At 39.1% G+C, this 27,832-nt stretch overlaps 1 protein-coding gene across 1 annotated transcript in view; it reads right to left on the reverse strand.

The window, feature by feature from the left end:
• Positions 1-2,595: 2,595 nt before the first annotated feature.
• lgr4 (leucine-rich repeat containing G protein-coupled receptor 4) overlaps positions 2,596-27,832 on the reverse strand; it is a 129,105-nt gene continuing 103,868 nt past the window's right edge. Inside the window, exons 11-17 of the mRNA XM_048606996.1 lie at positions 27,226-27,291; positions 18,775-18,846; positions 17,078-17,149; positions 14,803-14,928; positions 12,675-12,799; positions 7,052-7,126; positions 2,596-4,717 (exon numbers count right to left, since the gene is read on the reverse strand). Of these exons, the coding sequence (XP_048462953.1) occupies positions 3,441-4,717; positions 7,052-7,126; positions 12,675-12,799; positions 14,803-14,928; positions 17,078-17,149; positions 18,775-18,846; positions 27,226-27,291 (1,813 nt within the window). The 3' untranslated portion in view covers positions 2,596-3,440. The remainder of the gene's footprint in view (positions 4,718-7,051; positions 7,127-12,674; positions 12,800-14,802; positions 14,929-17,077; positions 17,150-18,774; positions 18,847-27,225; positions 27,292-27,832) is intronic.

Genomic DNA, 27,832 nt, shown 5'->3' on the forward strand with positions numbered 1-27,832 from the left:
ACTCTTATGTAGATGCATGAGATGTGTCTGTCACTGTAGGCAAAGTGACCTGCCAGAAGCATGCAAGCCATTTATATCCCTGAACTCTAAAATGAAGTGTTTAAGGTTTGAAAGTAGCTGTGATGAAGTGGTGACACTGGTGGTTTGGTGATGTTACCTGTGTGGACTGAAGCTGGAAGACGACGGTGTCTGTGGACCATGAAGGGACATTGCAGTGGAGAGAGTTAGATGGATGCCCAGAGAAGCAAAATGCTGCTAGGTAACCACTCTTGATTTTAATGTTGAGAATTGGCACTGTTTAGTTTCTGGAGGACAGAATTGGAAGCTGCATAAAATGGGCAAGTCTAGCTAACAATGAGAAGCAAGTGTATTGAAATAAGATTGTCATTGCTCATTAGCGAGATTCTGAACTTGGCATTTAAACATTAAGGAGAAAATCAGAATGATTTTTTTCTCAACGTAAAGAATTTTTTTCCATATATTTGCCATATTGTGTCAACTTTCTTGCCATTGCCCACACAACTCAGAGGAGGAGGAAATCACACCCAAAGTTTTAGAAAAGCTGACAGTGAATTTATAAAATACATCAGCGTTGATTCTACAGCAAGGATAATGTTAATATTTTATATCCTCTTGAGTTTCTATACAGTCAGATTCCAATAAGCAGACCATCACACAACTTTAGATCCTGATGATTTTTGTTCCCAATTTGGGTATGCAGAGGTGAGATGATTGCCTAGTCTGAAAATCCAGCCTTTAAAACGTTTGTTTGCTTTCCCAGTTTTAATCTGGTGGAATGGGCTGGATTGAAGTTAGACTAGGAAGAGCTGGGGAGACTGTCAGTCCCCCTGGTAGATTGGGCAGAAAGCCTGCTTTGGGGTTCCACCACTATGGTCAGAGATCAAAATGAAAAAAAAGGTGAAATATTCCTCCAGCCCTCATTTTTCACCCCCACACACTGCCCAAGTTCTGTTCATACCCATCCCTTACACCATCTCTACCCCTCCATTCTGCATACTTTCCTACTTCATCTATCGTGCCAAATCACCTGGTATCCACAATCATCCATGTAATTCACGAGTAAAATTATTTAGAAGTTCCATATTGCAAACTAAACTCTATCGAGGTAAGCATTCATTCATAAAAACACTGACAGTTCAAGGTCTCAACACTTTTAAATAGGTCTTTTACACATTTGATCATTCCAAAGGTACCATTTTACACACCATCTTCTTAACAGATAATCCCCCCAAACAGAACCGAAAGATCCCACCTAACAGCAACATAAAACATCAATTCCAAAAACTTTATCAAACACTGTAGTTAATAATAAAGATTTTAAATTAAGTACTTCTTGTGAGCAATTTTGTTTGCCCTTTATCATATGACCCTAAAAGTTGTGTTTAACAAGCAATCATGAATTTGAACTCCCCTTTTAAACAAATACTCTTGTAAAAGGGAATGAATGTGTGTATTCTATGCAATTTGGCTCTAGATGAACAAATTTCTAAAATATAATCACATGAAAGCACAAAACAACATTTCATCTTGGCTTTCTCCATTCCAAAGACAATACTCCCTAGCCTTTGACTTTCAATGTAATTATCATTTCCAATTCTAGTTTCATACTAGATTTCATTCTCCCGCTCACTTCTGTATTCAGTTGTGTGCCATAATGATGCTAGACATTTTCTTAAAATAGCCTTTCCAACCTGCACTCTCCCTCAAGAGTCATAAAGCTCTACAGCACACCTGGATTTCTCTCTTTTCATACTTTTGCTTTTTTTCCCCCCCTAAACTATTAAATCACATATCTGCCACAGCCTTCTACACAATAGAATCTCTTTTTTCAAATCACTATTTTCTATAGCCTCTACCTTTGTACAGTCAGCAAATGTATTGACTGTGCTTCCCAAATCCAAGACATCTATAAATTTTGAAAACACAATTGGCCACACCACTGATTTCTTTCGCACATTATTTCTAAATCTTCTCTAATTCAAGCATCCACATATTGAAGCCGTTTGCTTCCAGTTTGTTAATCCACATTCCCTCTGTTCTTTAGGACAGTTCTTTTTTCCTTAAATCCCCAAGCTTTCCAATAAACTAAGAGGACTGTCTCATACTGCACCACAGGAGTGGAGTGGGTGGGGTTTGGTCAAACTTGCTCATCATCATCTTAATGCTTTTGCTGATATGATCACAATAAAGTGTTAGAAAAACTGCTTTGACAGTTAAAGCAGGTGTGGAGTTGGACATGTTCCAATTCCTTAATTTTGCCAGCCACCGATATAATCAACATCTTGCAGGAAATTCCCTTCAATTTTGTCACTGCAGATGTTGATGCTGTTTGGGCAATATGTGTCCTTTGTTAAAACAGTGCTTTATTGTTCACTAATTTTGTGTTATTTACTACATGCTGCACTAAGAATGAGATTTTAATTTCTTGAATTATTTTGAGATTTTGTGATGAAAATCCATAAAATTGAAGGCTGGAGAAGTTTTAAACTTTTACTTGTGAATAGTTTGGTTTAAAATTACAATATTAATAATCCATTCCACATTGTAAAAACTACAAAAAGTTACATTTTAATATTGATTTACAAAGATTCTGCTTTATTTTTATAACATGGTGATAATGTACATCCAAAAGTATTTTACAAGACAAGAATTGTTAAAACCATGTAATGTATATAGACCACAATCGGGTAAACAGCTACTGGTGGTCAACTTTATTTAAGAGGTAGTTACCATTACTTAAAATGAGTACATAAAAGAATACCCCTTTATATTTTCATCCAATAATTTACAATACAAATTTGAAAATGTGTCATATGCACAGTATCTACAACCCATTCCTGAAATTTCAGTTTGGAAGTAATTTTTGGCATCTTCTAACCTCCTGAGGAACTACAAGTGATGAATCCGAAAGTATGGTATTCACATTTGTTTATGCTAACTGAGTGGAGCTTCTGTTTATTCTTCAATGCAGGCAAGTGTTAAGTTACTCAGCAGGGAACATGTGAAGAAACAGCAATACAATCTGGCAGTGAATTTTCCATTAAGAGACACAACTGTAAATATAAGCAAACAGCTACTTTAAAGGACAAAAACACAGCAAAATTGCATGACTATTAGACAGAATGCACCATAAAAATAGTAGCTATTTTTTAAAAATAAATCTTTCTTGTCAATAAGTTTATAAACACCGTTGTTATATACCAAACACATACACACATAAAATTAATCTGTTTGGGCGATTCTCTTTTTGTAAGAACAGATGGCTCAAAATAAAACTGACTGAATGTGATTCCCTTTTCTTTTGACAACTGTCAGATTGAAGAAAAAGTGCTTCCCAGAATAAAAGTTCACACGAGGAAAAGTTAGTTTGTTTCTAAGTGTTCATACATGTACCTTCTTGGCATTTAAGTCTTCTGCAATTAGTCTTTGATCCTTGGGTTATTATACGCATAGTGAACCAAAGGAAATCCCCGACTTTGATAGAAGCAGGCTCTCCCACAGGCCTGTACTTGGTCGGAACTATCTGAAACAAAGGAGTCTCCCTCATCAGCATATTCTGAATGAGCAGACTGAGTCCCACAGTCTGACCAGTAGCCGTTGGGCCGCTGGCAAGGTACCACAGCCAGGGCTGGGCAGCTATGTGACTTCACTAAGTGTTTGCATGTTGAAGGTTTCGTCAATAACAATGATTCGCAACAGTCACAAACAGTGAGATTACCCTGTAGGTGGGTATACACTCCGCAGTCATAGAAGAATTCCGGTGACACACAGCTGCTTTGAGCATTTACTGTAACTGCAACAGATTTGTCTTTTTGTTTTGGGTGCCATTTCAACATATTCCAGTCTTCTCTGAATCGTGGGTTGAAGAAAACATACAGAACAGGGTTCAGACAAGCAGGCAATGGAAAGAAGATTAGTGTTACAGATTTCATTATTTCAGGGCTGATGGAAATTGCACTGATAAGAGGTGCAAATGAAAAAAAAGCAACAGGACAGAAGAAAATGCAGTTGGTGAAAATTAACCAGGCAACATGCTTAATCATACTTGACTGAGAATTTTCTGCAAGATCCTCTTTTTCCAAGTTGCAGTAGAGCTTTGTGTAGACAACTGCCATTAGCAGGAAGGCTATTGAGTTTAGCAACACCAGAGTTACTGTATAACCCAGGGAAGGAGACTCACCAGTGGGGAAGGGCAAACAGAGCGGAGATGCTGAGAATTCTCCAATATGAAACCATGGAAGGCAAGCTATTACTGCAGCAACCAAGACAGCAAAGGCAGCAGCTATCTGAAAATGTATCAAACGATGGCTTTTCCCTTTTTTGATTAAGTCACGTGTAGTCAGAGTCCGTTCAAAAGATGCCAGGGTAAGGAAGAAAATGGATGCTTCGGAAGAGAACATGGCAAGGAATCCAGCAACTTTGCAGCCACTTCCTGTCTCCCACCAGGCACCAAATCGAGCAAATTTTCCCCAAGAGACTGAATCTAGGATAGTCAGGGTACCAGTATACACTCCCATTAAGAGATTGGCTGCTGCAATTAGACCCACAAACAGCTTTGCAGAAGACAATGGCGCACGTGATGCAAACGTTGTTAAGACAACGACTATGTTGAAAATTAGTGCCACTAGAAAGATGAACCATACAGTCAGACGAATCATCCAGCTTCCCAACAATTGTTGACATGGTTTGAATGCACCTGGTGGAGATAAAATTATACTCATTACTAAAGGATAATAGGTTTACAGAAGTGGGTTTGTTGACATATATTCAAGTAGAACAGCATCTTTTAGGGAAAAAATCCATAATTTTCTAAATACAATAATTCTGAAACACTAGCATATTTATTCCATCTTGAAACTACAATGTTCTTTCATGTTCACAAAAAAAAACTCAGAAATAATTCCTCATCTGTCTGAAATGGGCCACCTCGTACTCTTAGAAAAGAGGAGCAGAACTGTTCACAGTATTCCAGCTGTGGTCTTTTATAGTACTGGCAGGACTTCACTAATATTATAACCTATTCTCCTTGAAAAAGGCCATTTTTCTTCCCAATTACCTGAATGTGGATGCCTGCATTGTGATTCATCCACGAGGACCCCCAAATCCCTCTGTGCTACAACATTCTGCAGTCTTCACTGATTTAAACAATATTTAGCCTTTCTATTCTTCCTGCCACAGTGCACAACCTCACATTTTCCCACATTATATTATATTTGCCAAGTATTTTTCCACTCACTTACCCATTCATATCCCTCCATAGTGTCATCCTCAACAACTGCTTTCCAATTTTTGTGTCACCTGCAAATTTGGCGATAGTACATCCACTTCTGCCATCCAAGTCATTAATATATATTGTAAATGATTGTAGCCCCAGTACTGATCACTGTGGCACTCCACTAGTTACAAGTTGCCATCCTGAAAATGCCCCCTTAAATCAACTCTGTCTTCAATTAGTCAGCCAATCTTCCATCCACACTAATGTACTAGCCCCAACACCATGGGCCTTTTAAAAGAAAAAAAAAATCACTGGTGGGATGTGGACATCGTTGGCTGGGCCAGCCTTTACTGCCTGTCCTTAGTAGCTCTTGAGAAGGTGGAGGTCATTTGTCTCCTTGAACTGCTGTAGTCCATGTGCTGATCTTATTAAGTAGTCTTATGCGTGGTAACTTATTTTTGAAGTCCAAATATATTAAGTTTACTGGTTTCCCTCTATTTATCTTATTTATTTGTTACTTACTCAAATAATTCTCAGATTTGCCAGGCATAACTTCCCCTTCATGGAGCCATGTTGACTCTGGTTGATTATCTTATGCAGTTCTAGATTTCTATTTCTAAATTTCTATTACATTCTTTACAATCAACTCTAGCATTTTGCCAATAACAAATGTTAAGCTAACTGGCCTATAGCTAGCTTCTTTATCATCTTTTGCCCTATTTCAATAAGAATATTAGTTTTCCAAAACTCTGGGACTTCCGAATCTACCAGTTCCTTGGAGATTATTACTTGTGCATGAGATCAGTTGGCTGAACAGCTGTTTTGATACAGAGCAATGCCAACAGCATGGGTTCAATTCCTGCATCAGCTGAGGTTACCATGAAGGGTTCTCCTTCTCAACCTCTCCCCTTGCCTGAGGTTTTCTGACCCTCAGGTTAAACCACCACCAGTCATCTCTCTCTAAAAAGAATGTAGCCCTATGGTCTGGTAGGATTATGTTGACTTTACCTTTACTACCAGTGATTCCATCACGGTAGCCAGTTCCTTTAAAAAAAGGTGGTGGATTTTCTTGCTAGACAGTGGAATCAAGGGTTATTGGAGTAGATGAAAAAGAAACTCAAAACACAAACAAACCAGCCATGATTTTACTGAATGGTAGACCAGGCTCCAAGGGTCAAATGGTCTACTTCTGCTTCTATTTCATATGTTTCACTAATGCTGCACCAAAGGGAGCACGAGCACAGCAAGGAAGTTTTAAACTCAATATGACTGTCCTCAGGTGAATACTTGTAGGTGGATAATAGATGTTCCTTCTTGGATAAGATACATGAACTATTCTAGAAGAATTCAGTGCTTTCTCAACTTCAGGCCTAGAGAATTGGTGTTCTTGCCACATTTTCTTAGCTGAACTGAACAAACACAGCAATGGAAGCACAACCGGCTTCAGATTTTGTTGAATTTGACTGAATTAATTAAGTGATTATTAGCATTTGACAACAAATGTGCTGTGTTGTAAACAGTATAAAATTCTCAAATGTGGTTAAGATAATTACTCCAGCTGCTGTCTGGAGATGAGCTAATTGAAAGAATGTTGGATTACTGCTCAGTATCGTTCTTAATTGAGAGTACCATTTCCAACCAGCTCCTTTTAAAATACTCTCCTTATGGCACATGACACCTTCAACTATTTCAGTTCAGACCAGAAAGGTCACCTAAAAAACAAATCAGCTTCAGAGGAAAATAGTTTTAAGTGATTTAAGTATCCATTAAGAAAGCATGCAAAGTAATTTGAATATATAATTTTGTGAACAGTACCTGGAGATGGAGTACAGTGCACTGTGGATGGGATCTTGTCTTCTTCGTTTTTAATCTCAACATCCACACTTTGACCTGAAGAAAAGATAAGAGAAAGTTTGATGATTTTCCATTTCAATACCATAAACACTTGCATAAAGATTAACTGCAATCCATTTTTGCAGGATTGAGCATGCTACCGTGATGTCATTTTCTCCACCTTGCAGCTTATGCTGATTTGTGCCATCAATATCTACAATTATAGTAGTTCAAGATTGCCAGTCATCCAGGGACCGAACTTTTAACAGCAAATGGAAATGATTTGGTAATTGAGGGACCAGTAATTAGACATTTTGATTTGTGTGAAAACAGAAAACTACAGGCCAGTTAGTTTAGTGTCTATCAAAGATGTTACAAGCTGTTATTAAAGAAGTTATAACAAAGCAATTAGAGAAGTGTCACAGGTAAGGAAGGGGAAATCATGTTGAAGCAACAAAAACAAAGTTGCTGGAAAAGCTCAGCAGGTTTGGCAGCATCTGTGAAGGAAAAAACAGAGTTAATGTTTCGGGTCCAATGACCCTCCCTCAGAACTGAGAAAGTTCTGAGGAAGGGTCACCGTCAGTTCTGAGGAAGGATCACCAGACTCGAAACGTTAACTCTGTTCTTTCCCTTCATAGATGCTGCCAGACCTGCTGAGCTTTTCCAGCAACTTTGTTTTTGTTCTTGATTTACAGCATCCGCAATTCTTTCAAGTTTCATGTTTAAGCAATCTATTGGGGTTCTTTGAGAAGTAACATTTGCTGTGCATAAGGGGGAACTGGTGGATGTACTATACTTGGATTTCCAGAAGGCATTTAATAAAGCACCACAGGTTATTGCGAAAGTAAAAGCTTATGGTTAAAAGGCAACATATTGGCTTGGATAGAAGGATGGTTAAGTAATAGGATCTTCTTTCTGCTTATCAGGATGTAACGAATGGTGTGCTAGAGGATCAACACTCGGACCTCAACTTTTATAATTTATGTAAATGATTTGGAGGAGGATAGGGAAACAATGGTTGCCAAATTTGGTGTTGACATAAAGATAGGTAGAAATGTAAGCTGGGATGAACAGGATAATAAGGAGGCTATAAAGAGATATAAGTTGGTTAAATGAGCGGGCAAAGAACTAGCAAATGAAGTATAATGTGGGAAAACGTGACCTTGCCAATTTTGGCAGGAAGCATAAATAAGCGTTTTAGCTAAATGCTGAAAGATTACAGAGATCTGAGGTACAGAAAGATCTAGCTGTTCTAATGCATAAACCACATAAGGCTAGTATGCAGGTGCAGCAAATAATAAAGAAAGATAATAGAACATTATCATTTATTGAGCGGCATTTAATGTGAAAGTAAGGAAGTTATGCTTCAGTTATAGAGGGCACTTCAGATCATATTTAGTATATTGTGTACAGTACTAATCACCAAATTTAAAGAAGGATGTAAATGCATTAGAAATAGGTCACATAGATTACAGACTAATACCTGGAATGGGTGGGTTGTCATATAAAAATGTTGGACAGGCGAGGCTTATATCTGTTGGTATTTGGTAGAGCAAGAGATGATTTGATTGAGACATGAGATTCTGAGGGGTCTTGTCAAGATAAATGTGGAGAGAATGTTTCCTCAAATGGGAGAATCTAGAGCTAGTGGTCACTATATTAAATATGTGACACTTTATTTTCAAAGTGGTTTTTTGAGGTGATTTTGTTTTCCCTCAGATGCACATCAGTCTTTGGAACTCTTCCTGAAAAGGTGGTAGAAGCAGAATCTCTGAATATTTTTAAAGGCAGAGATGCATAGATAATAACAAGTCAGTGAACGATCATGACCAGTAGGTAGAAATATGGATTTCAGATTACAAACAGATTAGTCAATCTTATTAAATGGCAGAATAGTCTTGAGGGGCTGAACAGCCAACTCTGGTCCACATATGTTCACACGTTTGTATGTCATCATTACCAGGCAAAAGGTGCTAGGGAGACTATTAGATCTCAAGTTTGACAAGTCAAGACTGCATGCATCCAAGGGCTTTTAAAGAAGTGGCTAGAGAGATTGTAGAGGCACTGCTTAAAATCTTCAAAAATTCCTTAGATTCTGGAAGGATCCTAGAACATCAGTAAATAGATAATTTATTAGCATTATTCTAAAAGAAACAAACAAAGACAGCCAAACATCTGTCAAAGGGAAATTGCTAGAGTACTGTATAGTAGAATACTTTAAAAAAATATATCAATGTGATCAGGCAAGGTCGATATGGGTTTTGTGAAAGAGAAAGTATGTTTAATTTGACAGCTTTTTGAAGGAAGTAACAGGCAAGGTGGAGAACCTGTCGGATGGATGTTGTAGAATTAGTGGGTAGTCATGGTGAGCTTAGTTTACTTATAATCATGCAACCCAAGTCAAGTCATTCATTAACCCAATATATTGCTTAACTGTAATCTATATAGATTTTAGCACTTAGCTATCATGTGACTCTGATTAGCCTCACCTGACAAGGAAATGCACATGATTTCACAAGGTTAAACGGTAAGAACTTTCAACCTTCGAGGCTGAACAAGCTCACACCCTCCCAACTTAATTGCTTATGAAAAAACCTGGTGTTATCAATAAAGGAAGACTAGGAGGGATCAATTGTGGGATGGAAGAAAAAAAAATCAGCTGTGCACTAAATTAGCTTTGTTACAATGTATAACTTTTAGAAAAGAAGCAATTATATTTGGCTAAATGTCATCTTTGTATTATAGAGATAACTTTGTACCGTGTGTGTTTAAGTTGGTAACTGTATAATCCTTCAGAATTCTATCACTCAAGACTATGTAATTACTGAATGTACTAGGATATCTCATACACTTTATTATGCACTTATGTTTTATAAACACTCCGCTTAACTTAAGTACTACCTACTTTGTAATCTTTGATATTAGTAGTCTGTGATTTTCCATATCAGTTTCATATAGTTTTAAGTTCTGAGCAACTTTCCCCACTATATTCTGTTTTAAAAGTTAAGAAATACATTCCAGGCACAAACAACCACAGAATGAAAAATATCACCAAGCCAATGGCCTCTAAAACATGGAGGCACTGATAAGGTGTTTGGTACATGAAAGATTCTCACCGATTATGCGAAAACAGAGACAGTGTGCTTATAGTATCAATCACAAGGCAGCAAACAAACCCTTGACCTGACAAATTGGGAAGGAAAATATCACAATACCCTTTTATGAAGGCAAGACCATAATGAAAAGAATGGGCCCACACTGAGAAATCAAGCAGAAGATAGTGGGAGATGGCAGTCAATGTCCAATACTTTTGAACCAATTAAAAATAGATCTCATCTCACTGAGTCCAATCAGAATGTTATAATGTTATGGATCACATTGTGGGTTGCAGCTTGCAAAGAATTAATGAGCAGCAGCTTTCAGCGACTGAAGTGCAAGCACCAAGCTTGAAACCGAAGTTAGTACAGCAGGCTGTCCAATAAGAAGCAGATGACACAGAGATGTTGGAAAGAGACCAAAGACAGACTGTTAACTGCTTGCTCCAGGCTGAACTGGAAAGCAAGAACTCCAGTAAGCCCTAAAGTCACCACACTGCTTTGGTAAAATTGCCTTATAACTTAAGTGAATTTTCCTGAGTTACCACCACACCGTCTCCCGTTACCTTATTGGTAAAATTTTCAAAAGAACAAATAAATTGGGATGAGGGTTTTTTTTATTGTAACCTAAAACTTACAACATAGTCAAATACCTTTTGCACTAAGTGCTACATCAAAGGTTGCTTGTTAAGAACACACATGTAAGAGGTAACATTGGCATGGAGAAAGGATTGGTGAGCTAATAGGAAGCAGAACGTAGGGATAAACTGGTCTTTTTCAGGATGGCAAGCTATAACAACTAACACTTTTGGAAATGTTAACTCTGTTTCTCTCTCCACTGATGCTGCCAGACTTGCTGTGTTTCTGCAGCAATTTCAGCTTTTATTCAAGCTTTATAAGGCTGAGCTTAGATATCTTTCATCTAGGATTCCTGACCAGTTGGCTTAAAACTGCGAATTCCCACATTGCTATTTTCAGCTAAAGTTAGGTCTCAAAGGGGTGGAAAAGAAGTTTTTTTTAAGAAAGGTTTCTAGGGAAATCACAAATCTATAGGCCTTATTTTGACTGTGGAAATTGTATCTATGGTGGGGATAAACCACAGGATCCATTTATTGGGATAGGATTTTAGGAACAGCACTTGAGACAACTCTGTAGATGCTATATACATGGATTTTATATTTGTTGATTGGATTAGATTTAGAAACAAGTACAGATGGCAATGGGTTAGACTGGATTTTCGACGGTTTTATCAGTGACTTGCTATTATGGGTCTGGTGTGGTCTTGACATGATTAAGATATCTAAATTTGCATATATTTTCCAGTGCTTTCAATTTAATGATCAATTATATACAAATCTGAAAGGTAATGGAGAATCTAAACCTGATCTTAACCTAATTGCAGTGTCAGAATATGCAGATTTGGATCAGACGTTCAACTTTATTCTTGGTATTGGTAGATTAACAAGATTAAGTCTCCTGTTGATATATCAGAGCAGTGAATATTCAGAGGTATCAAAGAGAGAGGGAGCCAGCAATTGTGAGAAGAAGGATGGTCTCACACTGTCTAGTTTTCTTTTGATTATCCTGGCTTGTTACAACTGACCAATTGATTTTTACAACATAGGTGGTAGAAGAAACTTGATGTTAGACAGCTTTGGAAACTATATGCCCAAAGTTACCTATTAACCCCAAGAATACATTTACTAAACATTATGACTCCAATCATTCATGTGATACATTCCAAAATGTGATGATCTGAAATGCTAACATTAAACGGTCAAGAAAATTTAATTCAGCCACACAACTCTGATAAATTTTAGCCAGGTCACAAGACTGAACAGTTTACAACAATCTCAAATCGGGAAAGATACAAATTAACACCATCTATTCTCAGTGCAACATACATGATACAGCAGGCAATTAAACTTTTGGTTGTTTATTCCTTTAGTGGTGATTAACAGATATGTTATTTAAGCAATTTAAAAAACACACAAAACACTCAAAACATGTAAGAAGTTGCATAATCATAGGGTTAAAATGTCTATTTACTAAGTCTATCAAGTTGGGTTAATTTTCTTTACACAGTAAAGTCCCCATCATCTGGTACTCCGTTATCCGGAATTTTCATGCCATCAGCAATTGCCCTGGGAACTGACTGTGTCGTCATATCTCTCTCTCCTTTTGATCAAACCTTGCTGACAATATTTGAGCAGTCCTGGCCACAATTGGCAGCCCCCATTCCTGGTGTGTGATAGATACTGGGGAGTTTACTGTATCTGCTTCAAAAAAAAAGCCCTCTAAAATCAGCAATCCTCTTAACAGAAAGGTTAAGTAGCCTGCTTCACAGCCTTTATTAGTCAACAGCCTTGTTTTGCTACTTAGTAGTGCTTCTGCAATTGAGCACATCAGTTCCTTTGAATGGTTTCGTGGTTGTTGACCATCTGATAATGGCAATTTGCCATCTAAACACAGGCTTTGTAAATCTTCAGCAACTTGTGAATGGCACTTACCAGTCTTCTTTTCTGATGGTGGAATATTTGCTTCCTGATATTTGATGCCTTCAGGTTTTACAGCTTGATGGGTTTCACAGCTACTAAATGCACAGCACTGATAAGCATATGGAACCATCAATGTCCTATAAAGAGTTAAGGCAATAAAAACTTGTTTCAAGTTAAATATGTGCACATTTCAATAACATTAACTTTAAGCTTTCGTACTGGAACTAAAAACTGTGCACTGGGAAGTATCCAATGATAAAGGATCAACTATTACTCTCAGTTTACACACAAAATGTCTTACTCTTCTAAATTGCACTTATGACAGGTAAGTTGGGTTGCTATGTCATTCTCTCAGAATTATAGGCAAGTTTGTACACTCTGAAAATGGCAAGGAGGAATGGTATGGGTCACTGATACTTAGCCATTGAGTTATGTGCTCTTTTAAAGAAACACAAAGTTTATAGTCATTCATGTGATTTTAGCTTTGACAGGGGTACAATGTAAGACAAATGTGTGTTAGTGAGAAGGCATTAATCTATCAGGAACAAATTAAAGATATTATGTTGTTCTGATTTTACAATTAAGCGTTCAATTTTGCAATGCAAGCTACATGGAGACAAGCAGTTTGATATTCAAACTTTCTTTTAAGACAAACCTTTGCAATAAATCACAAGAAAGATTTCAGGTTAACTTGGGCATAGGCAATAATGTTAACTGAACTATTGCATAGTTTATATTTCACACATGATATACTGTAAGAGCTATGCAGAAACGGGGGACAAAAGGAAATTGGTAACAAAAACAATACTGGCCACAAGTTAGCAAGTAACCAATGACCAAGCATTTGCCAATACCAGTTGGCAACTATTCAGGTACTTTTAAAAAGTAGCACAAGTTAATATATAATTATGGATTAGAGCATAGTTGGTCCACTGTGTTGGTGCTAGGTCTTCAACAACTTTAGTCCTATTTGCCTGTACCCTTTCATATTATTTTTCAAATATTTAATTCCCTTTTAAATTGTGGTAGAATGTGTGCTTGAACAGCTATTTCTGATAAAGCGCATCATTTTTTCCTGATATTTTATGAAAAATTAATTTTGTCTCCCTTTGAGACTCTTGTCAGTATGCATCTCATTATTGGATTCTCAAACAGTGGCAATACTACTTTGCGATTTACCCTCTGAAAACTTCATATCATCTTAAATCACAGGCATTGCAGCTAAAACCAAAAGTAACATTGGAATATGGTCACAAATGCACAATTACTTCATGGCAGCATTAATTGCCACTATTTTCTTTTTGAAAAATTAAAGTATGGAAAGTTATACCAATACAAAATCTGGTGTAATGGGCACAGCACAGAGGTAAGAAAATTGAACTGATTTTTAAACCACCACTGTTCTCGGGCCTACAAAAACAGAAAAGTTCAGGGCAGACTTAAAATTTGAACATGAATATAGGAAAGTGCCCACAAACGAGTAGTCTCCACAACTCTGCTACACCATTCAAATTTGACAATGGTTCATCCGCATTTTCACTCAATTCACCTGCCTTGGTTCCACATCTATTAATCACCTTAGCTAACAAAATGCTACCAATCTCAACTTTACATTTTCAACTAACCTAGCCTCAATGGCTGGTTTTGGAGAGCATTCCAGATTTCTTCAAACCTTCACCTGAAGGAGTGCTTCCTGACCTCACCTTTGAACAATTCAGCTCTAATTTTAACATAATGCTCTGTTGTTCTTGACATTTATCAGACAGCATAGTTTCTCTCCATCTACTCCGGCATATTACTTAATCATGTCAGATATGGCACAGATGCAGGCTATTCTACCATGCTGGTAGAAACAATGAACGTAAATACTTCTAACATCTCTAATCTTATATACTCAAGGAAAAAAATTTTACAAGACTATATTAGTTGTTCTCTTCATTTAACCCCAAGTCCTAATATCATTCTGCTGAATCTAAATATCACTTGCTCCAAAGCCAAAGAGTTCTTTTTCCCCCCTTGAACTGTAGCACTCTCAACTGAATGCAGTACTCATTGTTGGTTAACAACTGATCTATACAACTGCAGCATAACTATTACCCGCTTTTAATTCTTAATCCCCTTAAACCACAGTTTAACAAACCTGAGCCGAGGGAGGTCCTCTGGTATCAGCAATTCCTTCAGGCCAGCATTCCCAGAAAGTTTAAGTTGATTTAGACCTATTAGCCCGGCTGTTGGGAAATAACTTAATCGATTGGAACTTAAGTCTCTGAAAACACAGAAAAGCATATGAATTAGTGCATCCTAAATCAATGAAGATAGAAAACATAGAAAATGGGGATGTGCCATTTGCCCCTTGAGTCTGCTCTACCATTCATCATGACCATGGGACGATCACCCAAATCCTCCTTTAATCCCTTTAGATATTTCCAACTCCTCCTTAAATCATACAACGTTTTGTCCTTGACTGCTTTCTGTGGTAGCGAATTCCACAGGGTCACCACTCTCTGAATGAAGAAATTTTTCCTCATCTCAGTCCTAAATGGTTTATCGCGTATTCTTAGACTGTGACCCGTAGTCCTAGACTCCCCCACCATTGGAAACATTCTTCCTGCATCTACCCTGTCTAGTCCTGTTAGAATTTTATAGGTCGTGATAAGACTCCCCCTTCATTTTTCCCAATTTCAGCGAATATAATCCTAACCAACTCAAGCTTTTGTCATAAGTCAATCTCACCATCCCAAGAATCGGTCTTGTTAAACCTTCACTGTACTCCCTCTATAGCAACAGCATCTTTTCACAGATAGAGACTAAAACAGCACACAATATTCCAGGTGTGGTCTCACCAAGGTACTGTACAATTGCAGCAAGACATCCCTGCTCCTGTACTCAAATTCTCTTGCTTTGAAGGCCAATATACTGTTTTGCCTTCTGTACTGCCTGCTACACCTGCATGCTTACTTTCAGTGACTGGTGCACAAGAACACCCAGGTCTTGTTGCAGATCCCCCTCTCTCAATTTATAATCATTCAGATAATAATTGGCCTTCCTGTTTTTGCTACTAAAGTAGATAACCTCACATTTATCTGCCATGCATTTACCCACTCATTCAACTTGTCCAAATCACCCTGAAGCATCTCTGCATTCTCCTCACAGCTCACCCATCCTACCTAGCTTTGTATTACATACAAACTTGGAGATATTACATTTAGTTCTCTTACTGAAAATCATTAACATGTTGAGAATAGTTGGGGTCCTAGCACCGATCCTTGCGTACCCTATGAGTCAGTGCCTGCCATTTGGAAAAAAGAGACCTGTTTATTTCTTCAGAAATGAGCAGATAGAGGCCATTCAACCCATTAGGAGCAGATGGAGGCCATTCAACCCATTTCCGAGGAAGGGTCCCGATCCGAAACATCAGCTTTCCTGCTCCTCTGATGCTGCCTGGCCTGCTATGTTCCTTCAGCTCCACAATGTTATCTCAGACTCCAGCATTGGTAGTTCTTACTATCCCTGTTCATTTCTATTTGTTGTTTCCCATCTGCCAATCAGTTTTCTATCCATCTCAACACACCACTCCCAATCCTATGTACTTTGATTTTACATGCCAATGTCTTGTATGGGGCTTTGTTGAAAGCCTTCTGGAAGTTCAAATAAATTATATCTACTGGCTCCCCCTCATAAACTCTGCTCGTTACATTGAAGGAAATCTGTAACAAAATCATTACTGGCCACAAATTAGAATTCCAGTATATTTGTCAAGCATGATCTCCCTTTCATAAATTCATGCTGAATCTGTCCAATTCTGCCACTGTTTTCTAAGTGCTCTGTTAATAAAACTTTTACAATGAACTCCAGCATTTTCCCCACTACTGACATCAGACTGACTGATCTATAATTCCCACTTTTCTTTCTACTTCCCTTTTTAATTACGGGGTTATTTGAACTCCACAGGAACTGTTCCAGAGTTCATAGAATTCTAGAAGATGACTAAAGAATCCACTATTTCTAAGGCCACTTCCTTAAATACCCTGGGATGTAGATTATCAGGCGCTAGGGATTTATCAGCCTTCAATTTCAATCCTCCCAACACCATTTCCCTACTAATGCTGATTTCCTTTAGTTCTTCCCTCTCACTGAACCCTGTGTTCCCCAACATTTCTGGCATGTTATTTGTGTCCACCTCTGTGAACATCGAACCAAAGTATGTATTTAGTCGGTTAGCCATATTTTTGTGTTCCAATATAAATTCCTCCATTTCTGAGATGCTTTTCAAACTTATGTTGGGAAGACAAGGTTAAAATTAAAAGCACAATTAATATATCAGTTGTTTAGCACAAAGTTCAACATTTTAAGCTAATGACCATAATGTAAAAATCAACAAGAAGGAAGAGCTTGAAACTATCTGAGTCACTTACAAGTTAGCAAGTTCAGTCAAAGAAATTAATGCATTCTTGTGAATTGTAGAGATCTGGTTTTTACTTAGGTCACTGTAAAGGAATAATGGGAAGGGGGAGAGAGAAAAATTATTTATGCATATAAAGAATACAAAAAGTGAAACTGGTTTGCATTCTGATCTTATTTTATCCAACAGTATGTTATTACTTTTAAAATTCAATGACATTACAGCATATTCCCCTATTACCCCTACAACTGCAACTCAAGTCATTTTCAGTAACTACTTTTATTAAAATCCTAGAAATTCAATTTTCTTAGATTTCATAGGAGCATTATTATGCCAATGTACAGACAGTAAATGCTGCATGATTAGAAAACATCCTCTATACCCAGAGACAACACAGTCTGGAGCTGGAGGAACACAGCAGACCAGGCAGCAGAGGAGCAGGAAAGTTCATTTTTCGGGTCAGGACCTTTCTTCAGAAATGGGGAGGCGGAAGGGAGCTGGAAAGGTGAGAGGTGAGTGCAGGTAGGGAGTGGTGAGGTTTGGCCAGTGAGCTGGGAGGAGCGCATAGGTGAAAGGGAAGATGGACAGGTTGTGTTGGTTCAAGGAGGCGGGAGGGAGGATGGGTGGGGCTGGGGAATGGTAGGTGGGGTGGTGATCAGTTGGATACAAGTAGGGGGCAGTGGGGATTGGTCGACGGGAAGGGTAGGGCGGATGGGTGGGGAAGATGATGGACAGGTTGTGTCAGGTCAAGGAGGCAGGAATGAGAGGGATATTTGGACGTGGGATGAGGACAGGGGTGGGGAGATTTTAAAACTGGGGAATTCTACATTAAGGCCATCGGGCTGTAGGCTCCCGAGGCGGCATACAAGGTGTTGCTCCTCCAGTTTGCGTGTGGTGTCACTGTGGTACTGGAGGCGGCCCAGGATGGTCATGTCATCAAGGGACTGGGAGGGGGAGTTAAAATGGTTGGCGACTGGAAGGCGTTGTCGTTTGTTGCGTACAGAGCACAGATGCTCCACGAAACGGTCCCAGAGTCTGCACTTGGTCTCACTGATGTAGAGGAGGCCACTTTGGGAGCAGAGGATACAGTAGACCCAGTTTTGAATTTGAAGTTGGGGTGAAAGGTGTTGGTAAAGTTGAAATGTTCAAGCTCCTCATAGGAACATAAGGCAGCGCCGATACAATCATCAACATAGCAGAGGAAGAGGTGTGGGATGGTGCCGGTGTAACAGCGGAAAAGGGAATGGTCCACATATCCTACAAAGAGGCAGGCATAGCTTGGGCCTATATGGGTGCCCATTACCTCCTCTAATTATATCCCAGTTCCTTTCCCCCTCCCCATTTCTGAAGAAGGGTCCCGACCCGAAACGTCAACTTTTCTGCTCCTCTGACACTGCCTGGCCTGCTGTGTTTTTCCAGATCCTCACTGTGTGGTCTCTGACTCCAGCATCTGCAGTTCTTGCTCTGATCCTCTATACCCATTCCTGTTCAGTTTTCAAACAATAATTTGCATGGGTACTGAAGTTAAGTTTAATCAAGAAAGACATTTGATCAATGTTCAGACATTGCAGTAAAAATTTACAGCCATATTCTTCAGTTCACACCCTCTCAGAAGATGTGTAATCTGCCAGATATGACGAATGAAAATCTGGATCTGGCTTCAGCAGAATTATTGATATAACTGAGGAAAAATACAAAATCTGTACTCACAGCAAATGCAGAGACACCAGTCCCTGGAATGTCTCTATTTTGATCTCTTCGATTTCATTGTGCTTTAAGGAACTGTAAAGATAGTATAATACAAAAACACTGGGGTTGGTTAAAAAGCTTGATCTGGCAATAAATGTACTTTAATTACACAAGTTGATGAGATTTAGTTTCACTGCTCTCAATTTATTCTATGCTTACATCCAACAGGGAGGTGTTGATGGCCCAGTGGTATTATCCAGAGACACAAATAATGTTCTAGGGGAGCCATGTTTGAATCCTGCCACGGCAGATGGTGGGAATTTGAATCCAATAAAAATCTGGAATTAAGAATCTAAATGATGGCCACTAATCCATTGTCAATTGTCGGAAAGATACATCTGGTTCACCAATGTCCTTTAGGGAAAGAAATCGTCATCCTTTTCTGGTCTGGGCTACTGCAAAGTGGTTGACTCCTAATTGTGGGCAATTATGGATGGGCAATAAATGCTGGCCTAGCCAGTGACGCCCTTATCCCATGAATGAATTACAAAAAGACCATTGCAGTAGATTAGTATAAATTGCAGATATGATGGGGGGTGGAATGAGAGAAAGGAGCAGGATATCTTTACAGGATATCTTGTTAATTGTTTTTGATAATCAAAGTTAAATATTGTTTATTGTAAATTATTTAGGCAATAATTCAACTGTTCAATATGAACCAGTCATTTAACTATTACTATGTGGGAGTCGGTTAGCTCAGTTGGCTGGATGGCTGATTGCAATGTAGAATGACACCAACAGCATAGGTTCAATTCCCACACTGGCTAAGGTTACCATGAAGGACCCTCCTTCTCAACCTTGTCTGACATGGTGACCCTTGCATTAAACCATCACCAGTTGCCTCCCTTTAATGAGAGAGAAGCTTATGGTCTGCTGGGACTACGGTGATTTTACCTCCTATTGCTGCATTGTGCCATAAACTGGTTTATTTTAATTAGAAGATGATTGTGGCATATACGCTTGGAAGCTACAAGAGTGACCAAAACAATTGTGCATAAAATAAACATCTTCAAAGTATGTCAAATTTGAATCTGTTAACTAATATTTATTATGACAAATAGATTTTCTTCATTTCTATAGCTGCGCATTCAAGTCCTGTTTTATGAAAATGGAAAGTTCCAAAAAGTCAAAATATATTTTACAGTTACATTTACAGTTCACACAAATCTGCTGTTAATCAAATCCAAGTTCCACGAATCCTACTAGGAACAAAAATGCATCCATTTCACAAACAACTGTAAGTAAATGCCTTAGTAATACTGCATAACCATATTTCACCTCATTACCCCTCAAAGTCTGCCTACCATCTACAAGGTACAAGTCAGGAATGTGAAAAGAATATTCCCCATTTGCGTGGATAAGTGCAGCTGCAATAGAACTCAAGGAGTTTGATAACACCTAGGACAAACCAGCCCACTTGATTAGCACCATATTCACAATTCCCCAAAGCTCCTTAGACAGTACATCCCAAACCCATGAACACTACCACACGGAAAGACAAGGGCAGATCCATGGAAACACCACCACCAACAAATTCACCTCCGAGCCACTCAACATTCTAACTTGGGAATATATTAGCAATCCTTCAGTGTTGCTAGGGCAACATGATGGAACTCCCTTCCTAATGGCATTGTGGGACTACCTACACCAAACGGACTAGTGGTGTAAGAAGGCAGCTCACCACCACATTAAGGACAATTTGAGATGGTCAACAAATGCTGGGCAGCCAGCTATACCCCCATCCACTGGGGTAAAAAAAAACACTACATATAGCTTGTATCATTTACAAGTGTGAGACAAGTCAACAAATGAATGCAAGACCACTAGAATGCTGCGTGCAAGTTGACTCTATGACCCATCACTTCACGGTATTAACTTCACGCATCTTTCTCTGGATTTGTTTTAATCTGGTCAAACAGTAAAGAGAACCCATTTCAGAAATGGACATACTGAATAGAACTGTTGTTGCAGAGCTGAATGATTGCATATGCCTCAGCTTGCCTCCTATTTCAGCTAAGGGATTTAATAGCTATGTTAGGCTGAACAGTTCTACTTAGCCTACAGCAATGAGTAAACCTATCTTGGCAGAGAAGACAACCAGTTTGTCCCCCTCCCACCCCAAGAAGAGTTTATAAAAGTTGCACAAAGGATTGACAATGGCCACACAAAAGTGTGAACACATCAAATTTGTATCCAGATTGATAGGAACTACAACTGAAATTTAGACAAAAAATGTGTAATAATTTAAGATCTGTGATAGGACAACATACATTACATTGCCACATAAACCTCATTGTTACGTTACTATAAATATATTCACTAGAAAAGTCAGCTCAGCTCTGGGACTATTATGAAAAAAAATCACTAAACATTTCCACTGGCATTTATTCCCTTTGTATGTACGACTTACACCTGCTTAGAGTGGAACTCGAATGAAAGTTGAAACCAGCTGACCTTTGTAAATCAAGAACATCTTTTAATCTTTCCAAAAATGCGACAAATAAGCTATAAACCACAACAAAATAGTCAGTCAGTCACAAAAACCTAGAAGAAAATATATAACTGGCGCCACAAAGCATATTGTATACCTATTTGTAAAACCCTACAGGTTCCCAAATGTATGCATAAAAATATCCTCATACAATCCATGACAGGAAACAACTAAATGATGTAATAATCACAGTTTAATCTCTAGGCTCCAAATGTCTATGCCAACCAGCAATTAAGTGGACACTGCTGGTTTCAATGCATTACTAAGTATAATCTGCACTACTTATGATAGGTGTGATGTCAACACTGTAACCACAGTTTCTAATGCATTGACAGAATATTTGTCCTCCTCTCTCAATATTTACACCTTGGTTGCTGAATGACTTGCACAATCAGAATCTACAATCTCTTTGAAAAGATGCCCCTCGTTTCAAGCTGCTACAAAATCATTTCAGTCAATAGCTACTATGGTACATTGTAGCAGGAGGTGTGTGATAATGCCATGGCTGTGAACCTCAGTGCTTGTGTCAGGCACCTACATGTGACCTGGAAAGCCAAGGATCAACAGAGATTAGTTTCACCTGGAGAGGTCTGGCTCCATATAGGCTGGAACATTGGCACAAATCCTGGATTTTATTGAGCACCGATGGTGGAAACGACTGTGGTTCTGGTTTAGGGAATCTGCTGTTTGGAGGCACATCTTTTCAAGCCAGGGAAGGATCTGAACACAAACCACAGCATCTCTTTCCTGGGATTTGCTTGGCCAGGACACAAACTGTTGTGATTGGTTGGCTCACCGAGCTGGTTTGTTGTTCCGCAGATGTTTCATTACCTTGCTGGGTAACGTCATCAGTGCAGCCTCCAATGAAGCGCTGTTGTGTTTTCCCACCCGGTATTTAAACTCTGGGGTCCATTGTGTTAAATTGCCTCACTTCCGGTTTCCCTTCACTTCAGTGGAGTATATATAGGGTCTAGCTCTAGGTGTTTGTTGATGGCCTTCTTAGTGGAGAACCAGGCCTCTAGAAATTCCTGTGCTTGTCTCTGTTTGGCCTGTCCTAGGATCCTGGTGTTGTCCCAATCAAACTGGTGGTTTTCCTTATTCATGTGGATGGAGAGGAGTAAGTATCGATCGTGTCTTTTTGTTGCTAGTTGGTGTTCGTGTACTCGTGGCGAATTTTGTTCCTGTTTGTTCAATGTAATGTTTGTCACAGTCTTTGCAAGGAATCTTGTATATAACGTTGGTTCTGTCCATAGTGGGTAACGGGTCTTTGGTTCAGGTTAGCAGTTGCTGTACGGTTGATGTGGGTTTGTGTGCTACTCTGATGTGCAGTGGTCATAGGAGTCTTGTGGTAAGTTCAGATATGTTCTTGATGTATGGTAGCATGATGAGTGTGTTACGGCATGCAGCATCTTCCTGTTGTTTTGTGTAATAGGCATTGTCTGACTCAGTTGTTCAGGTATCCGTTGTCCTTGAATACTTGGTGGAGGTACTCTCCTTCCTTTTGGCGTAGTTCCAGGTTGCTGCAGGGTGTTGTTGCTCCTTTAAATAATGTTTTCACACAACTTTGTTTGTGGGTGTTAGGGTGGTTGCTGTTGAAATTCAGGACTTGGTCAGTGTGTGGGGCTTTCCTGTGTACCTTTGTCAGAAATTCCCCATTGGTCCTGCGTTCTACCATGACGTCCAGGAATGGAAGCTGTTGTTCTTTTCCTCTTCCCTGGTGAATTTGATCCCGGTGAGAGTGTTGTTTATTAGTTAGTGTGTCTCCTCTAGTTTGGTCCATTTAATGCCGCCGAAGATGTCGTCCACGCATCGGATCCGTAGTTTCGGTTGGATTAGCAGAAGGGCCATGCTTTTGAGTTTCTGCATCAGCGCATCAGCTATTAGTCCGGAGATAGGTGATCTTATGGGTGTCCTGTTGATCTGATCATAGATTTGGTCATTAAAGGTAAAGTGGGCCGTGAAGCATAGGTCCAGTAACTTCAGCATGTTCTGTGTGGAGATGGTGCCACTCAGGTCTCATTCTTGTTTTAGTAGTGTTGCTAGTGTTTCTCTTGCTAGTGGTACATCAATCGATGTGAATAGGGCAGTAACGTCAAATGATACCATGGTCTCGACGTCTATTCTTATGTCCTTGAGGGAATTGAGGAATTCTTGGGCTGAGTGGATTGAGTAGGGTGACTTGCTGACGAGGTACTTTAATTTTCGTTGGAAGGGGGTTTCACTCTTTGGTAGTCCGTTTTGTTGATTTGTCTGGTCTGTTTGAGTCTCTTTAGTGTGTTGAGAATCTTGTTGCCCAGTTGTGGTGTCAGGTCTATCTGCACTTGCCAGTATGTGTTCGTGTCTGCTAGCAGTGTCTGTGCTTTGGTGAGGTACTCCCATTTGTTTAGTATTACTGCCATGCGCCCTTTGTCCACTGGTAGTATTGTGATGTTTTTGTCCTTTTTCAGTCCTTCTAGGGCCTTCCTTTCTGATGTGTTAAGAGTGTTATGATCGCTGTCTGTCTCATGGCTTGTTGTGTTTCTTTGTTGATGCCATTGGTCTTCAGTGTGGATTCCAGTGTGGCTAAAAATTCTGTCTTGTCAGCATCTCTGTGGTTGTAGTTGAGTCTGTGAATTAGAACAGCTTTCTCTGTGTCTGTCAATTTCCTGTCTGAAAGGTTTCTTCTCCAGGTGTCTGCTCTATGGTTGTCATTTTGATGGATTAGTTTGGCTAGTTTTTCTTGAAGGATCTGCCTTTTCTTGGTTCTTGTTATCTGTTGACCAGTTCGATTGGGACAACACCAGGATTCTAGGTCAGGCCAAAGAGAGACAAGCACGGGAATTCCTAGAGGCCTGGTGCTCCACTAAGGCCATCAACAAACACAGAGCTAGACCCTATACATACTCCACTGCAAAGGAAAACCGGAAGTGAAGTAATCCAACGCAACAGATACCGGAGTTTAAATATCAGGCAGGAAAACACAACAGCGCTTCGTTGGAGGCTGCATTGATGATGTTACCCACCAGGGTAATGAAACATCTTCGGAACAACGAACCAGCTCGGCGAGTGAACCAACCACAGCAAGCACAATCTGAGCTACAAATCTACTCAAATATCTTAAGGACACAAACTATTGCCCATTCCTGAATTTCCTACATGGTGGTGGTCAGTCACTTTCTTCAATAGCTAAAAACAATTTGGACCACACTCCTCCAGACAAGTAAGGAACATTCGGTCACACTCCTGGCTTACGTTATGTACTAGAAGATAAATGTTTCTGAACAGAGGCCACGCTTTTAGAGAGAGCTTTATTTCAGTTAACCGCACATCATAATACCATCAGCACACTGATTACAAACTCCCCATATTTATACAATAGGCTTACCCAATTAACCATTAAGTAATATATCCATCACCTGTTCTCTTATTCCAATAGATCCCAGGAATCCCTTCAGACCATACTAAATTATAACAGCCTGTGCCTTGTCGATGATGATCAGGCTTTGAAGGCGTGTTAATTGATATAGAATTCTCAGTTTCTGACCTGGTCTTGTAGGCACAGTATTTATATGGCTTATCCAGTAAAGCTTCTGATCAGTTGTAATCAGCAACAGATCGGGTAGCCATTGGAGTTGGAGGCTCCATTTCAACGGGTAAGACACGCACACAGCGATGGCATGACTGAAGGATTTTTCATCCTGACAGCCCTATCCCTTTCAAACTTTATTTCTCACATTTATAATCAGCAACAGAGGTGCAAGCTATCTACTCCATCAGCATCCATCTCCGAGAGCCTTCTATTTGCAATTCTGCCTTGGAACCCAATACTCTATTCCAGAAGGTACAATTTGTCAATTAAAAATTCTAGAATAAATTATGAAACATTTCCACCAGATTAAAAGACTTAATTGGCTGGATTCAGCAAAAGAGAACAATTTTCATTTTCTAGAAGAGTTTTTTCTGGCTAGTCTGGCATTTATTGTACAATTCTAATGCCTCGAAGAAGATAATGGTAAGCTGCCTTCTTCATCCGCTGCAGTCAATGTGTATAGGTACACCATTAGGAAGGGAGTTCTAAAATTTGACCAAGTGACAGTGAAGGAAGGTGATGTTGTTGCGGTTCAGAGAGTGTACATCTTAAAAGGAGATTTTATAGGTGGAAGTATTCCCATGCATCTGCTGCCCTTGCCCTTCTAGGTGGCGGAGATTGCTGGTTTGGAAGGTATTATCAAAGGAGCCGTGGTGAATTGCTGCAGTGCACCTTGTAAATGGCACACACTGCATCGATGGTGGAGTAAGTGAATGTTTAATATGGTGGATAGGGTGCCAATCAAGCAAGCTGCTTTGTTTTGCTTAGCACCGAGTTTCTCGAGTGTTATTTGAGTTGCACTCATCCATGCAAGTGGTGATTATTCCGTAACACCACTGACTTGTGAGGCAGACTCATGATCAGAGATGGTGGTAAAACAACTTGCAGCATTTCCTGAACAAAAACAGAAGTTGCTGGAACAGCATCTCTGAAGGATAAAATAGGAGTTAACATTTCAGGGTCCGGTGGCCCTTCCTCAGAACTGTTCACTGGACTTGAAATGTTAACTCTGACTATTTTCTTCACTGATGCTGCCAGACCTGCTGAGCTTTTCAGCAACTTCTGTTTTTTGCTCCTGATTTACAGCATCCGCAGTTCTTTCAGTTGCAACATTCCCTGCCTGATCAACATTTAATACTGAAGCAATAGTACAAAACTCGCTTTATACAAAAAAATCTTTTGATAGATTTTTGCAATGTTACAGTTCCAATTCTGTGTCACAGTTTATTATGCATTCAAAAACTCAACTGTATTTGGTCATTCATATATTCTTCTAACTTTGCTCCCATCATTATTTCATTTAAGCATTTTTCCATGTGTCATTGATCTTGTACTTGATTTGGTTTGGCTAATGGAAAACTTGCTACACAGCAAAACTAAAAGCTACTTAAAATACATTACAAACGTAAACATGTAGGCTGCATTTGAAATTACAAGTGAACCTTTATTCCTACTAAGTTCAGCATCTTTAGTGCCGAAAGACAACTTAATGAGTTTGACAACAGCACCTAGGCAGTGTCAATGAAATTCATTGTTTCAGAACAAGTTCACAGCCAGAATCAGTGATTATTTAATGATCCAAAAATAAAAATAAAGTATCTTCAGAGTGACAATGATGTTTTTGTTTTTTTTTAAAACACACCAAGTTTTGTGGGTACAATTGTAGGTACTGTACCAGCAACCTATAGGGTAAACTCAAATTCCACTATGGCACGCTGTGGAACTGAATTCAATAAATCTGGTATCAAAGATGTGCAGGTTAGGCGGATTGGCCATGCTAAATTGCCCCATAGTACCCAGAAATATGTATAGTTACTGGGATAGGGGTGAGGGAGTGGGTTGGGTGGGATGATGTTCGGAGGGCCAGTGTACACTCAATGCCTCTTTCTGCATTATTGGGATTCTATGATTTTATGAAAGCAAAGTGCTGAAAAAACTCAACAGATGTGGTAATAGCCATGGCGAGAGAAACAGAATTAACATATCCATTTGAATATCACTCTTCTTGAGAACTCAGTAACTTCATGGGTTAGTTCAAGTGACCATAAATGTGGCCAAACTGGTTCACCTATGTTCTTCAGAGAAACAACTTGTGCCTATACTTGATCTTGCCCACCTATGATGCTCGCCCCAAATTATTATCTGATACCTTATTACTCAGAGAAAACGTAATGTTGGCTTTCTTGTCTGTGTCTCTCATAAATCAAGAACAAAGACTTAAAAAAAAATCACACTCCTTTGGTTACTGTAAACATGGATTCAAAAATATAGAACATATTGGTTTTGGGAGTGTTAATTTATTTAACAGCAGAAGAAGGAATTTTCATTTTGAATTTTAAAATCATGAACTTACATTTCTTCCAATGCTGAGCAGCCCTGGAAACTTGGCAGTTCCTCTATCTGATTATATGACAAATCCCTGTGAATAATAACATATTATGTAATGAAAAGGCTTGAAAAATACATATATTTCCAATTGATGAAAGTCAAATCCAATTTGGGAATTAAGTATACAAAGTCACCAGAACTTTCAGCAAAGTCCAATGTATTTTTCATAGTTCAGGAAAGCTCGGATCAAGTTTTCAATTCATAATCGCATACAGAAAGTACTGGAAATACTCAGTTGCTCAAGCAGTATCTGTTAGCTGGAAACAGTTAACATTTCAAGTAGCCTTTGTAACAGACTGAAGTGTTAACAATTTCTTCCTTTTTTTTCCTCTTTCTATACACATTGACTAATCTGTTCAGTATTTTCATCTTTTTTCGGTTTCTTAGCTTCAGATTTCCAACATACCCAGTAGTTTGCTTTTATCTCAGGTCATAGATGTTGGAGTTACCCGTGCATCATCCTGAGCCATTTACTTGACAGCTTTTCTCAGTGGCATTTTTGTCATTGTCTCTCTCTCTTTGTCAAGAGCAGGGTGATAAGGCAGGTAACAAGGTGTAGAGCTGGATGAACA

Source organism: Rhincodon typus, chromosome 17 (genome assembly GCF_021869965.1).
Source record: "Rhincodon typus isolate 14 chromosome 17, sRhiTyp1.1, whole genome shotgun sequence".
Taxonomy (NCBI): domain Eukaryota; kingdom Metazoa; phylum Chordata; class Chondrichthyes; order Orectolobiformes; family Rhincodontidae; genus Rhincodon; species Rhincodon typus.